We start from the raw sequence: 16,251 nt of genomic DNA, 5'->3' as shown, positions 1-16,251 counted from the left end.
CCCCTATCCTTGAATACACACTAAGGCATATAAAATAGGAATATGATATGGCATTTGAAATCCATTTTCATGGACAGAACTGCCATTTTCTTATTCAGCTCAAACCAATGGCTTTCTACTATTCCTCCCTTTCCGATTTCTCTCTTGGCCTCAATTTTTCTGGGATTGTATATTCTGTTGGTTCCTGCACGCACGTACGCACGTGCGTGCGCACACACACACACACACACACCCCACCTCCCTCTCTCTCTCCCCCACTAAGTGGTGCATTATCTATCCCTTCACTACTTCTCTCCCCCCTCCCCATCTCACTCTGCCTCCCATCCAGCTCACTTGAGGGAACGAGTCTGGATCGTGGAGGACATGTCTTTTCATTAACATCAGTAACGCTTCACATGGAGCGAGAGAGCACGAGGGTTGGGAGAATGTCGTCATGACACATCCTGTAAATTGATGGAGAAGCCAGTTGGGAACCCCAGGGCCAGCTTAGCGTGAGCTAACAGACCAGGAACATACCGGCCATGGTGACGGAAATCTCATGATTGCTGCGTCGCATGCACATACACACGCGCACAAAGGTGTCTTTGTAGACTTTCCACACACCAGTCTACAGTACATTCACACCTGGAAAACCAATCCAACATTCCGTATCTGCAAAATATTGTGTGAAAGACCTTTAAATTATATTTAAGGCCTCCTACAAGTGGAGGGAAACCAGATATCAGAGATCAGATACTAACAGGACATACTGTAGATCAAATATGCTGTGTACCTAACACCATTCATCTACTCATTAGACAGGGCAATCTGTGTGGAGTAACGAGTGTCCATTTCATTAGCTCACTAATTGGTGTTGCATGGCTATCTATGCAACCCTCACTGTTGAATGTAAAAACATTCACAGGAATTAATGATAGTTGTAATAGGGGGGAGCTAGGTGCTAGTGACAGATTTGTAGTGTTCTAATTAAAACCTGCTGGACTGAGGCATGTCTGTCTGCCAGCAGCAGGCTCTCTCACACTGCTGGTGTCACGCAATTGACTACCAACTCACACCCAGACACTGATCTCCACCTGAGCTGGACTGGACTCCACAGTGAATACTGTACATCCCACTCTAAAAGTTGATATGCACAGCATTTTACTTCCCGATTATCATAATTGTGCATGTAATAATATGCAACTATCCAAAAAGCCACCTCTGAATGTGCTTTTCTTTTATTAATGAGCATCCTGTTCTCACTCCTGACCAATGTTCCCTCTAAGCTGCTCGTGTTCGCAGGAGTGGAGCTCCCCAGGACTGCCGTGCAGAAGAAATATCAGCACGCGCAGAGAAACACAAGATTGAACTTAACTTTCTACCGTTTTTCCCCTTAGTTAACACTATCAACATTTCACTTTACTTTGGAAATTGTGATAGAATCAACGCAATATTAGCCCCTTTCAATGCAACATACCAAAACATAACTAACTATGCAAGACTGAGTATGCAGAAATAACTACGCAAGAGATGTTGTTGTAGGCAGAACGCAGTGCAGCATAACCAATCAGAGCTGCAGTAGACCTATGTGCAAATAGACCATTGCCATATATGGATCTGTGCTATTCACTTTAAACTGGACTGTGTTTACAGCAGTGAGTAAATGCGCTTGTTTTGAGATCAAAGCGAGAGCTGCATGTAGCCAAGTGTGCACATGTGTTCGTATTAGCCCACTTATAGATCATTTGTAGTCAGCAATGGGAGAGTGATTTCTTCCTATAAGAGCACAAAACGTGTACATTTCTTTCTTTCAAAAGTGAGTCAGATAAACAGCTTTTTTTGTCTTAAAGGGGCAGTGTTGTATTTTGAGAGAGGCTTTAATAAGCTAAGTAGCCAATGGGCAGAGGGTAGCATAATTTGTCTGATTCTCTGTAATCATGTTATGGGAATAATAATGCATCTTCATTTGGTAAAGTGGTTTCTTGCATCAAACAACAACATTTTCATTCACCTTGTTTGAAGGACAAGTGGATAAACAGGTTCATGTCAAGCCCTGCATGTTCTTTTCAAAAGTCTCATGGAATGTAGGTCTACATTGAACAACACATTGGCTGCTACTGTAGGCTGAATGATAGAACATCCATTTCCATGTTAAAATGTAATGGGATGCGTTTTCTCCATTGTTTTTGATGGTAGGCCACTCTGGTAGGCCTACATTATGATCAAATAGCCACAATAGCCTCCTTGACTATTGTCTGAAACTAACTTAAAGCAGGTGCAGCCTCAGTGTTCACAGTAAACGCTTGCTGGAAGTTGCACTGAATTTTCCCAACATTCAAGTTTGTGCTCAGCAGACTTGAAATTTGCTCAGTGCCGAAAAAATTTGACTGTGGTAACTGTTGATAATCAGTGCGTGTGGTGACGAGGTGAGAGCTGAGGCACTGCTGGCAGATCGTAGGTTATCAGGCGGTGTGTCACCTCGGCAGGGAGGGAGGACTGCAGGGACAGTCCTGTCACCGCTGTGAGAGGAGAGGCCGCAGTGAAGGCGAAGGTGTCAGCGCCGCGCGTGACTGATTGCTCCCTGCCACAATGGCCTCGACCCCGCCTCACCCCCTCCCTGCTCCTCCACAGACAATGTCATTCATTATCTTCTGTCCCCTTCCCTTGGAGTCGCTGGGCTCCACAAACATCCGCACTGAGCTCACATCAAATCTGCCATAACCTTGGACGTCCCCCCTCTCCCTCTCTACAGCTCTTCAACTAACCCTCAGTGCTGCCATACCAACCCTGCCTAGTAATGTCCACCATCTGACTGGGAATATGGATTAAACATGAGAATGGAACATACTGTAGTGTTTCTGTTTTTCACTCCAACCAATCTGTTCACACAGGCCGGGGTGCTGGCAGCTAACTGACTGCAGGTAGAAAAACAGTGCTAGAAAATCATGAGTGAAGGTCTCCCCTCCCCCTCCCCTCCCATCTGGTACCATTTCTTATTGGTGTTGTAATAGATCCTGTCCAAGAGATCTGGGTTTTATCCCTTAAATCTTCTGAGAGGGTCGCTCACCCGATGAAAGTAATCCTCTCCGTCAACGCTACGTTGTCTATTTAATGGCTGCGAGGTAATGTGATTTGAACATGTTCTCTGTGTGTGTGTGTGTGTGTGTGTGTGTGTGTGTGTGTGTGTGTGTCGCTGTAGCAGTTCTGCTGACCACCTGCTTATTAGCACTGGATCAGTCATGCACACGCGAGCATGTAATTAACTGAGAAGAGGGGGAGGGAGGGAGAGCGAAAGCATGAAAAAGAGGGGAGTGAAAGTTGACTTATTCTCCTGTCACCTTGACCTCCTGACTGAGATGCAGCTCAATTAAGTAGGCTTGCCCTGCCGTATCGTAACTGATCTACTGCCCATCGTCCAGTCTGTCAATCACACACACCAGAAACGGAGACGGGGCCACACAATATAAAAAAAACGTTGTATTGTTTATGATGTACACTGAGCATTCCACAGGGATGGTGGCCCATGTTGACTCCAATGCTTCTCGTCGTTGTGTCAAGTTGGCTGGATGTCCGTTTGGTGGTGGGCAGTCTTGATACACACAGGAAACTGTTGAGTGTGAAAAAACCCAGCAACAATGTAGTTCTTGACACCTACTACAACTACCATACCCCACTCAAAGGCACTTAACGGTAAGTATTTTGTCTTGCTCATTCACCCTCTGAATGGCACACATACACAATCCATGTCTCAATTGTCTCAAGGCTTAAAAATTATTCTTTAAAACCCCCTAGAGTCGATTTCCGCAGCCCAGCGAAATTCAATTAGCATTAAAAAAAATCCACATAGAAATCTGTTAGTTTAAGCTAGAGATGAGATATTTTTTGGCATTGGATGCGTCTCAATACATCACATCTGCCTGTCGCACTTCCGCATCTGCGGTGAATGGTGACAGATATAGAGTAGTGTTTGTCAGATCATGAGACATCCCGAAAATCAGTCTTCTCTCAAAATCATCTATAGCGTCCAAACGGTTTGGCCTACAAACTATGACTCCCTCTATGGCAAGATGAGACTCATGAAAACGATGGTGTTCCCTGTTTCTCTGCGACCCCCACAAGCACCTTGACTCGCCTGAAGTCGGTACAACCAATCTGCAAACTTCTGTGTGTAGCATCCGAACAGTTTGGCTACACACTAATTTTGCTCTAGGATGCCCGCAGGCCTCGTCTAAAGGTCCCCCGGTAACAGTTGAAAAAGAGTAAGTACAGTGCATTCAGAAATTACTCAGACCCTTTCCCCACTTTGTTACGTTACAGCCTTATTCTTAAATGTATTAAATATTTTTTTTACTCACACAATACCCCATAATGACAATGCGAAAAACTGGATTTTAGAAATGTTAGCAAATGAATTGCCTTATTTATTTACATAAGTATTCAGACCCTTTGCTATTGAGCTCAGGTGCATCCCGTTTCCACTGATCATCCTTGAGATGTTTCTACAACTTGGAGTCCACCTGTGGCATATTCATTTGATTGGACATGATTTGGAAAGGCACACACCTGTCTATATAAGGTCCATCAGTTGACAGTGAATGTCAGAGCAAAAACCAAGCCACGAGGTCGAAGGAATTGTCCGTAGAGCTGAGACAAGATTGTGTTGAGGCAGCATTGAAGGTCCCCAAGAACACAGTGGTCTCCATCATTCTTAAAATGGAAGACATTTGGAACCACCAAAACTCTTCCTAAAACTGTCCGCCAGGCCAAAACGGAGCAATTGTGGAAGAAGGGCCTTGGTCAAGAACGTGACCAAGAGCCCGATTGTCACTCTGAAAGAGCTCCAAAGTTATTCTGTGGAGATGGGAGAACCTTCCACAAGGACAACCATCTCTGCAGCACTCCACCAATCAGGCCTTTATGGTAAAGTGGCCAGACGGAAGCTCCTCAGTAAAAGGCACGACAGCCCGCTTGAAGTTTGCAAAAAGGCACCTAAAGGACTCAGACCATGAGAAACAAGATTCTCTGGTCTGATGAAACCAAGACTGAACTCTTTGGCCTGAATGCCAAACTTCACGTCTGGGGGAAACCTGGCACCATCCCTACAGTGAAGAATGGTGATGACAGCATCATGCTGTGGGGATGTTTTTCAGCAGCAGGGACTGGGAGACTAGTCAGGATCGAAAGATGAACGGAGCAAAGTACAGAGAGATCCTTGATGAAACTCAGCTCCAGAGCACTCAGGACCTGACTGGACAATAGGACAACGGCCCTAAGCACATAGCCAAGACAATGCAGGAATGGCTTCAGGACAAATCTCTGAATGTCCTTGAGTGGCCTAACCAAAACCCGATCGAACATCTTTGGAGAGACCTGAAAATGGCTGTGCAGCATTGCTCCCTTTCCAACCTGACAGAGCTTGAGAGAATGGGAGAGAAGAATGGGAGAAACTCCCAAAATACAGGTGTGCCAAGCTTGTAGCGTCATACCCAAGAAGAATCGAGGTTGTAATTGCTTCCAAAGGTGCTTCAACAAAGTACTGAGTAAAGGGTCTGAATACTTATGTAAATGTGATATTTTTTCAAATTATTAAAAAAATAAGACTGTCTAAAAACCTGTTTTTGCTTTGTCATTATGGAGTTAAATTCATGTAAAAAAAGAAAAGAAATTTATATATAAAATATCACATTTACATATTATATGTGTGTGTGTTTCCTGATCCTTCTTCTATCTCTCAGATACAGGACATACACTTCATAACAAGCTTCCTTTAGATTTTTTTTGGGGGGGGCTGTCTGTTGTTCTATATAGTGAATATGCTATTCAATATGTTTGTATGGGCTAATGGCAGGAAGGCCACATTTAAAAAAAAATATATATATATATATCTTTTTATTAAGTATATTTTTTGATACTTCAAGGGGTCTTAAAATTCCAAATCAAATAGCTAAATTATCCTTGGTATGACTTTCTTAAAACAATTCCATATAGCTTAGTAGAACCCCTCTACAGTCTAAGGGCTGTAGAACCCAGCAGTGTTGTAGTTCAAAACGCCTGGCACCTACTACCATACCCCTTTCAAGGCACACACACACAATCCATGTCTCAAATGTCTCAAGGCTTGAAAATCCTTCTTTAACCTTTTTCCTCCCCTTCATCTACACTGATTGAAGTGGATTTAACAAGTGACATCAATAAGGGATCATAGCTTTCACCTGGTCAGTCTATCATGGAAAACGCAGGTGTTCTTAATGTTTTTTATACTCAGCGTAAGTGTCGGATACAGATAGAAAATTCATTAACGCACACAGCAGTCACCCTTATCATCCAGTCTTGTGTTCCACTGGCAAGTAGTCATGAATGTGATTCAAAGTGTGTGTGTGTGTGTGTGTGTGTGTGTGTGTGTGTGTGTGTGTGTGTGTGTGTGTGTGTGTGTGTGTGTGTGTGCAATGGACAGTGTGTGGAAGTGGTCATTCAAGGTGTGTGTGTGCAATGGACAGTGTGTGGAAGTGGTCACTCCAGGTGTATGTTTAGTAGGGTGAGAGTAAAAAGTGAAAGGTTATTCATTGAGTGTAAAAAGGTGGTTGTGAGTGTTAGGTATTAGTACTCGAACAGACGTCAAAACTAGCTTTAACCAGAGATTTAAAAAAATAAATGAAATACTCAAACTATTTGGTGGAATGTGCTTTGTGACTTGTCCTGGGGGGGGGGGGAATACATTTTGTCTTGAAGACAACGTCAATTTGCTTTGACTCTATCTAGTATTCCATTTGTCCATGTGTATTTGAGGGCAAAAACAAAACAAGGCAAGCATCACTCAATTCTTCTCCCCAAATTCCCTTTCCCTCACTCAATTGCATTCCAACTGCTCCCTCTACACACGCATGCTGAGTTGGCACACAAGCTCCCGTTAGGCCTAGAGAAATAAATGTCTATAAAAACGGAGGACCGGTGGGCATAAAAAAAAGGTCTAACTGATAGGATACACAAGATACATTCCTTGCCAAATGACGACAGTTTTAATCATAAATAAAACATTGACTGGTTGATTGAAGTAGGGAAATATGTGTTCCAACAATGAGCTGCAGTTTGGGAATAAGTGTGCCCAGTCTATTTTCTGCTTAGGCTACTTTGTGAACTGCTGGTGCCATTTAGAATTGGTTAGCCTAAGCCATAACCCCCCTAAACATAGACAGGTTCCACACAGCATATTTTCATCAGAATCATTAAGCCTAGGCCTACTCACCAAACAGATGTCGTGGCCGTAAATCATCACCATGCAGCGTACAATGTGGAAAGGAGACAGATTTTGGTTTGTAACCCTGCAAAAATGGTCTTTTAACACACCAAACTAAGCCCCGTTTCAAATTATCACTCTTTGAAAATAACAGTTCCAGACACGCAAGATGCGCGCGCATCACTTCGCACTGGCAACTTTTTTCATTTGGAAAAATATTCTGTCACATTTAATAATGTTTTTTTTTGCAATAAAATATGTGCTTCTTGACTGTGATAAGGGCTCGGGAAATAAAAAAATCCAGTGCAGGCCTTGCTCTTGTGTTCTAAAAATAGAACTTGAAAAAATAAAAGAATACATGTAGTGAACAGTGGAACCCTAATGAGTGTAATAGTGACAGTGTGAGATAGTCCCATCCTCAGCAACCTGAGTAGCTGAGGTCAGTCAGCGCTCACGAGTGGTGCAGCGTTTTAAGGCACTGCATCTCTGTGCTAGAGGCATCACTACAGACCCTGGTTCGATCCAGGGCTGTATCACAACCGGCCGTGATTGGGAGTCCCATAGGGCGGCGCACAATTAGTCCAGCGTCATCTGGGTTAAGGGAGGGTTTGGTAGGCCGTCATTATAAATAAAAATTTGTTCTGTCTTGCCTAGTTAAATAAAAAAATATATAAAAATGTTTAAGTAGGTCAGTACCTGCGAAGGCTTTAGAGATGTTCTCTTTTTTCCACTCCCAGGGCTGGTCGTACTCGTCTGCTGGCCGCTCGTCATCCTGCGGCAACCGGCTCTCCCTGCCTTCCTCCAGGGGGTCGCCGTCCCCCAGCCCCACCCATAGCGGCCGCCCCCGCCCCCGCTCATTCTCATAGGGGGTGTCGTAGAGCTGCACCTCGCCTCGTGTCCGACCCACCCCGGGACCGTGCTGCAACTCTGTTAGAGAGAACACAAACATTTGACTAATTTCAATGAACAGTGTGCGACTATTCCATTTGTTTTTCAAAGAGAGAACACACACACATTTCAAAGTCAGACTCTGACATGAAGGATTTATGAACCAGCAGTTAATAATTTAGAACAAAACACAGAAACAGAAAACAAACTATTATTATGGTTAGAAAACACAAGATTCCTACAACAGGAGGTCAATTGCATCTGTCACAGCAAATTATATGAAAAGCCTGTTGAGCAAAAACAACATGAGTTGAATTTGAGGATGGGAAACAAATGATGTTTGCACAGCTTGTTGAAGGCTCAACGCGTCATATGGAGAGGCTTAACTAAACTCTGGGCTAGACCCGGAGCTGTGTAGCAGAAGAACAGCACTTCTCTTCACAGTTACAGCAGCAATCTAGTTGCTGCATCTCACAACAGAGAGTCTCATTTGCATTTTCATCAGAATTCTCAGCATGTAGCATGTTCTATAAAAATCTTTCCCAACACCGTCAACCTTCAGAGAGTTACGCGTGACTTTGAGCTGAGAAGCCATAGATGATTGAAATAACAAAACACCTGAAGACAGACTTCTGAAACAACTGCCATGTCAAATTGATGTGGGCTGTGAATCCCAAAGCTTCAAAAACCAGGCAATATTGGGTGGAAGGAGAGTGGAATAATCTTTTGTCTCCACCATCAGCCTATCTATGGAGGTGCAGTGATGTGAGAGGGAAAGAGTGCTGGATCTTAAATGGAAGGGTTGGCTGGTGAAAAGCAGAACAGGCTAACTTTAACCTTCAGACTAAAGACTGCTATTGGGCGCCCCTGCCGTCTCCATGGCGACAGAGGCGGCCCTGGGGACAGACCCTGAGGTGGGAGGCGGTGAGGAAGGGAAGGGAGGGCTGGGTTGGTTTGATGTTAAATCATTGAGACAGAGGCAGGCTTGGTGTTGTGGCATGCTGCTGTACCTGTGCAGGGAGCATGGAATGTCAGGGAACAGAGAGGAGATGGAGGAGATTAGGGGAGGGAGATGAAAATAGGCAGGGTAGGAATGAGAAATGGCTGGGAACATGAAGGGAGAGAGAATTGAGAGAATGTATCTTGAAGGGAATGAGGAATCTATTACGGTATGCAAATGTATGTCAGACCAGCGGGTGACAGAGAATAGAAACGGAGTTCTGCCTATATTCTCTCCAACTGAACTTTCAAAAACGTGACAGAACCACATTTAAGATACCTTGGGGACGACATCTGCCAAAAACACACATCAGTTGATAATCTGTCTCTGGGGGGGGGGGGGGGGGGGGGGGTATAATAGCTGTTCTACTTGAGAATCAGAGCGATATTCAGTGTCACACCTGGCTTTCCCTCTTCCATCATGTTTTTAATGGAGCACCCACTGACTCACTGGCTTAGGCTCCATTGTGTATTTCCCAAGCTGAAAGACTAAGAGCCCCTTTGTCCTAACCCTGTGACTATGAACTGCTTCTGACTTGAATGAAGCCAGCAAAGACAACAGTCAAAGACACACACTCTCAGATGGATTAAAAAGCTACTCAGAGTCCCGAGGGCAACTAGGGGAGAATCCCTCCACCACTCTAGTGAGAGATGCTTCACTGCATGGGTCTGACAGTGGCTGAGGAAACAGAGCTGTTACTACAGAAAGGCAACATGAGAAACGATAGATCTGAACCAAGGCATGGAGGATGTGCACGAGGGAAAGGGCATAGTAGGATAGAGACATTTGTAAGGATGTGAGTCAGACAGAGGACAATCTGACTGGGGAAAAGTCTCGCTCCTGCAGTGGAGGGTGTAGTGGCCTGGTCGGCAGATCTGTTTTTACTCTAGGGTCTCTAGCCAACTATCCTATCTAAGGCATGATAACCAAAGTCAGAGGAGTTGGCTAAACCACAAACAGATCTGGTAACAGGCTAGAAGACAGAGATATATGAACAAAAACGCCATGGAGAGAACATATTCCGTCAATTGTGATTAGCCTACCTGTCCTGTGACAAAGAAATAGTTGGTTCATCCAAAAACCATAGCCTACGAACAGACTCACCTGTGATGACGCGTTGGGCCTCGTACGGCTCCATGTAGCCGTTGTTCTCGCATTGCACAGGTCCCAGATCAGGCTCTGGCCGGGGGTTTGGGTGAGCATCAAATGGATCAGAGTAATCTGCATCTCTTACTGCTGGGGCTGACGGAACCACCTGGGGTATAACAGACACTCATTAAGACACAGTACATTACAATGTATCACTCATACATTGCATTCAGAAAGTATTCAGACCCCTTGACTTTTTCCAAATTTTGTTACGTTATTCTAAAATGGATTTAATAAATTGTTTTCCTCATCAATCTGCACACAATGATGAATCCATAATGACAAATCCTTATATACATAAGTATTTAGACCTAGAGCAAAAATCTCTGAAACTGGAAACACTTATCTCCCTCACTAGCTTTAAGCACCAGCTGTCAGAGCAGCTCACAGATCACTGCACATAGCCCATCTAATTTAGCCCAAATAACTACCTCTTCCCCTACTGTATTTATTTATTTATTTTATTTTGCTCCTTTGCACCCCATTATCTCTATTTCTACTTTGCACTTTCTTCTACTACAAATCTACCATTTCAGTGTTTTACTTGCTATATTGTATTTACTTTGCCACCATGGACTTCTTTTGCCTTTACCTCCCTTATCTCACCTCATTTGCTCACATTGTACATAGACTTATTTTTCTACTGTATTATTGACTGTATATTTGTTTTACTCCATGTGTAACTCTGTGTTGTTGTATGTTGTCGAACTGCTTTGCTTTATCTTGGCCAGGTCGCAATTGTAAATGAGAACTTGTTCTCAACTTGCCTACCTGGTTAAATAAAGGTGAAATAAATAAATAAAAAATAGAGCAAAAACCAAGCCATGAGGTTGAAGGAATTGTCTGTAGAGCTCAGAGACAGGATTGTGTCAAGGAACAGATCTGGGAAGGTTACAAAAAAAATCTGCAGCATTTAAGGTCCACAAGAACAGTGGCCTCCATCACTCTTAAATGGAAGAAGTTTGGAACCACCAAGACTCTTCCAAGAGGTGGCCACCCAGCCAAACTGAGCAATCCGGGAAAAAAGGCCTTGGTCAGGGAGGTGACCAAGAACCCGACTCTGACAGAGCTCCAGAGTTCCTCTGTGGAGATGGGAGAACCTTCCAGAAGGGCCACCATCTCCGCAGCACTCCACCTGTCAGGCCTTTATGGTAGAGGGGCCAGACGGAAGCCATTCCCTCAGTAAAAGGCACATGACAGCCCGCTTGGAGTTTGCCAAAAGCCACCTACAGTAAAGACTCTTAAACCATGAGAAACAAGATTGTCTGGTCTGATGAAACCAAGACTGAACTCATTGGCCTGAATGCCAAGTGTCGCGTCTGGAGGAAACCTGGCACCACCAGTTTTTCAGCGGCAGGGACTGGGAGACTAGTCAGGATGAACGGAGCAAAGTACAGCGAGATCCTTGATGATAATCTGCTCTAGAGCGCTCAGGACCTGACTGGACAACAGGACAATGACCCTAAGCACATAGCCAAGATAATGCAGGAAGGGCTTCGGGACAAGTCTCTGAATGTCCTTGAGAGGTCCAACCAGAGCCCGGACCTGAACATCTCTGGAGAGACCTGAAAATTGCTTTGCAGCAACGCTCCCCTTCCAACCTGACAGAGCTTGAGAGGATCTGCAGAGAAGAAATGGGAGAAACTCCCCAAATACAGGTGTGCCAAGCTTGTAGCGTCATACCCAAGAAGACTCAAGGCTGTAATCGCTGCCAAAGGTGCTTCAACAAAATACTGAGTAAAGGGTCTGAATACTTATGCAAATGTGATATTTCAGTTTAAGTACATTTGAAAAATTGTAAAAAAAAAAAGTTTTTTTTTTGCTTTGTCATTATGTTTTATTGTGTGTAGATTGATAAGGAAAATGTAACAATGTTTAAAAACTCAAGGGGTCTGAACACTTTCCAAATGCACTGTACATATACACGAACAGCACAAACCGTCATTCTGTTACCAAACTTTGCATCTGCACTGTTCTTCAAGTAAATGTGTTTTTGTAAAGTTTTCTACAGAAATTGTTAAAAGTAGTCCTTGTACATAGAGCTGTGGTTTGTTTAACTTTGCAATCATTGGTTTTGTTTGACATACATTTTTAGGTGAAAAGACTGCGTTTTAGCATCATTGTTACCGTGGAATTGCTCTTATCGAAAGCCCAGGAGTGAAATTGCAATTTTCATGAGGGGATGGATGTTCTTACACACCAGAATTCCACACAGACATTAATGAGGGCAGCCAGAGCACCCACGCAGAGTGTCTGTATCGACTCTACCTTCCCTTATACCTTCAACGCACTTTAGGAGCTGTGCACTTGAGGCGTTTCAAATGAGAATAAGAGATGGATTTTAATGCATTACCTTAGTGATAATGTGTGAGCTGATTTGTTAACTGAATCAATGTGCATTCCCTGCCTCTATAGGCAAATACTCTCTGTCTCTCTCTCTCTCTCTCTGTGTCTCTCTCTCTCTCTCCCTGTATGAAATTCTGAGCATCCCCGACCCTTGCAGCTGTGCCTGTGTGTTCTCCTGCCAGCACATACTATACTCATCCAGGGTGGGTCTATGTGCCTGATGGCAGCACAAGTGTGGCATACGGTACTATAGCAGCCTAAGGCCTGTATGGCTTTCCTCACCATGTGTTCACATGGGGATCTCTCTCTGCTTGCTAAACCAAACACCATTCATTATTTATGTCTGGACATAAACTCAGGGGACTGTGACACCCCACTCAATGAGCCATCTATCCCATCAATAACGCTTCCTTCCATTAGTCATCCAGGCCGGCCAATTTATGGGCCACTTCAAACATTGCATGATGTATTGAAACATTGCATACTTCTGACTCACATTACCAGTCACTTGCTTATGGGCTTAATAAATAAGCAGAGAGGTCTTTGTAATGGTAATGAATGTTAATGTGGAACAGGAAATTACTTACAGGCTCTTGATCTTCTAGGGAGACGGCACTCAGTAAGATCTTAGTTCGCCCCAGGTCCTGAGAGTCCATCTTGATGAGGCGATGTTTGGGAGATACAACCTTCATATCCAGGCTAGTGGACTTCAGAGGAGAACCAAAGGCAGGGTAGGAGGAGTCTGAGGACCCAGACTCGTTTCTGGCCCGGTTCTCAGAGTCCTCGTATGGGTCCTCAAAGTCTAGTTTCTTCTGAGCCCGATAGGCTTTCAGTATCTCACTTTCTGTGTAGTCTGGTTTGGGTGGCTGAGGAGGCATCCTCCTGCTCCCAAAACTCAAATAGTCTTTGAGCCACTTTGCCATTTGACCTCTGCTCCCTCACGCACTTGATGGGTTGAAAGACAGGTTTCTGTGAAGGGAAAATATTATGATTCTGGTTAAATTACTTGCTTTCCTTTTAGTGACCTGATTCTAAACCTCAGACTCAATAGACAACAGACAGTGGATGGATTAACACCGTGTGTCCTGTTCTGAAGTTAAGTAAAACACTAACATAATGTCATCATTCATTCAAAATGTACGACTACTAGAATAACCTGAAATCCTACAATAAGCATCTCTGTGTGCACATGGACACTTCTCCCACTGGTCCAGGGGCCGCTGTGCAACAGCCAGTACAAATTTAAGAAAAAACGAACCCTAGTCTCGGTGACAGCTGGACTTTAATTACTACTAATCACTAGTAATTACTAATTACTACTGATGCTCAGAGAAACAATAAAGCAGTCTTTATAGCAGAATTTGCCCGAGAACAGCAATTAAATTGTGAACCCAGTAATAAAGTCTGATTTAATTAACAGATACTGAATCCACTAGGAACAACTGCATGTCATGGATAAGAACAAGCAAAACTGTTTTTCTGACCTGTGTCAAACTTCAAAACAGAAGGCAATCAACAAAGATAAGTAATGTTACATCATACTTATATTTTACAACAAAATACCACTTACATAAAAGCAACAATGCAGGTAACTGTTTAACACGCATTAAATACAATTATACCTAATCAAATAGTCTTTATATGCTAAAAATATTGGTCCAAAACATCCCATTGTAATCATGTTTTCCTTTCGTTCTTGTCCTCTTTGATATGTTCATTATTTCACCATCGACAACGATGATAACATTGAAACAAACTACAATTTATGCACTTCAATCTGTAATTCTACTTCCACGTAAATTCTGCAACTTTTAAAATAAGCCTTTAACTAAATTCCAGTTTTTCTACTGAAAGTGCATTGCGCTGAGACACACCTTCAGTCCTACCACTCAGTATGCGAGCGTTTTAATTCCACTTTTCTTCATTTTGATTGTAGAAAGTAGTCCAATGTTAATAGCTGTTGTCCATGAACGTAAATATGGAAAGAACAATCATTTCGCTCCAGTGTGACAGCCTGCGTGCGAGGGTGGAGAATAACAGCAAAGTTCCGCTAGGAAACGACTGATCGCAAGTGGGAGCAACTAAGAGGGAAACCTATAGAAACCAGGGAGAAACCACGCAATTAAAGGGGAGGGGTTCATTCCATGATTCACAATGGATTATCTCTTTTACAGTCAGCCGATTTTTCATTGAATAATTCTGCATAGACCAGTCCCATATCATAAGAGTAATTGCTTATGCAAAATTAAGTAGGCTGCATCTAAAAAATGATATGTAGTAGCCCTACAAATTAAATGAAAATCAGGTTTAAAATACTCAGGAATTCAGATACTTGACCAGATCAGTGAAATGCTTGTTCTCATTGAACAACAAAACGACTCCAAACACATGAAAAGAGAATAAAAGTTTTGTATAATTGCAATGTCCCCCCCCCCCCTCTCAATTTGTCCTCATGCCAGCACTCTCTTGCTGATTTGCCTGCCTTAATAGCAAATTAGGCTATGCAATTCAAAATTCTGTAAATTAGTTTGGTAAATTGAGAGAAAAAATAATTTCCTCTGCACAATAATGAACACTTACACCCACAAACTGTTATCAGTCTGACAAACACATTTTGAGCAAGCAAATAGATGTGTGGTGCCTGCCTGCCATACCCTCAAGGAAAAGCATGGTGAAGCAAAATCTGCAAATAAACACATAATCTACATAATAGAAAATATCCTTTCTGTTCAAAAGATAGCACATTGTCATATAGGGAAGTGGGCTTCATACGTCCACAGATGTCCTTTTTTGTCTGGACCACAGAGTTGTTAAGAAGCTAATTGAATTTCGATCCAGTGGGTGATACTGTTATCTGGGTTATCTGGGCCAGTTAAGACACCATAAATGCCTCATGACAGCCATGATCTCACTATCTCCCCGGGAGAAAGAGAGGATGATGTCATAGCTGAGCAGCAGCCTTCACTGCCATTGCCACAACTCTCCCCACACCCCACTGCTCCCACACTCTCCAAATTCCTTCTTCCAGACTGGTATGCCTGGCAGGAGGGACAGTGGGGAACAAAAGAGTGAAGTAGAGCAAGAAAAGAAGGAAAGGCAGTATCCTCTGGCCCCTGCAGAGAGAGGACACATCACATTTACTCATACAATGTTGTGTTTGAGTAAACAACATGCCTGGGTTTTCCACCAAGGACTCAAATTAAATCAAATGTAATGAAAACCCATTTGTGTGGAAATACTTTTACACAATCATTAATGAAGGCCAGTAACAGCATAGTAAATGTAATGCTTGGCATGTATCGCCATCTCTTGGTGATTTGAAAGAACTGCATAAAGTACAGTCTGTTTCCCTCATTCTCATGACAGACACCGGTTTAAATGATCTGATTAAATACGATGTGACACCTGTTGCAGGGGGCTGACCTGACTGTTTGGCTGGTATGGTTTGTCTGTGCTGAACCTGGGGTTGAGTCTCTCCTGCTCAGCGACACCAGAGTTCCCAGAGACAGGCTAAAGTGCTCTGCTCTCCACCATTTGGGTCTCTGTTATGGGGCAATCCACATATGCTGTGTTCACACCGGCAGCCCAATTCTGATCATTTTTTCACTAATTGGTCTTATTGACCAAAACTTTTTGTGGAAGGTACTGCGCTGGG

At 43.3% G+C, this 16,251-nt stretch overlaps 1 protein-coding gene across 5 annotated transcripts in view; it reads right to left on the bottom strand.

Annotated features, from left to right (window-relative positions):
* The window catches only part of LOC115158274 (SH2 domain-containing adapter protein F), a 36,214-nt gene extending 21,502 nt beyond the window's left edge, over window positions 1-14,712 (bottom strand). For 3 of the 5 annotated variants that reach the window (XM_029707027.1, XM_029707023.1, XM_029707026.1), the window contains exons 1-4: window positions 14,471-14,712; window positions 13,184-13,565; window positions 10,206-10,356; window positions 7,910-8,140 (exon numbers count right to left, since the gene is read on the bottom strand). In XM_029707027.1, the coding sequence (XP_029562887.1) occupies window positions 7,910-8,140; window positions 10,206-10,356; window positions 13,184-13,519 (718 nt within the window). In that variant the 5' untranslated portion in view covers window positions 13,520-13,565; window positions 14,471-14,712. Of the gene's footprint in view, window positions 1-7,909; window positions 8,141-10,205; window positions 10,357-13,183; window positions 13,566-13,752; window positions 13,793-14,470 lie in introns of those variants that run through there. The other 2 variants (XM_029707024.1, XM_029707025.1) reach the window with 2 other exon arrangements.
* Between the last annotated feature and the right edge of the window lie 1,539 nt (window positions 14,713-16,251).

This window comes from Salmo trutta, chromosome 22 (genome assembly GCF_901001165.1).
Source record: "Salmo trutta chromosome 22, fSalTru1.1, whole genome shotgun sequence".
Classification (NCBI taxonomy): Eukaryota; Metazoa; Chordata; class Actinopteri; order Salmoniformes; family Salmonidae; genus Salmo; species Salmo trutta.
The sequence above is the reverse complement of the archived record's forward strand: the minus strand, read 5'-3'. Positions and strand labels throughout refer to the sequence as shown.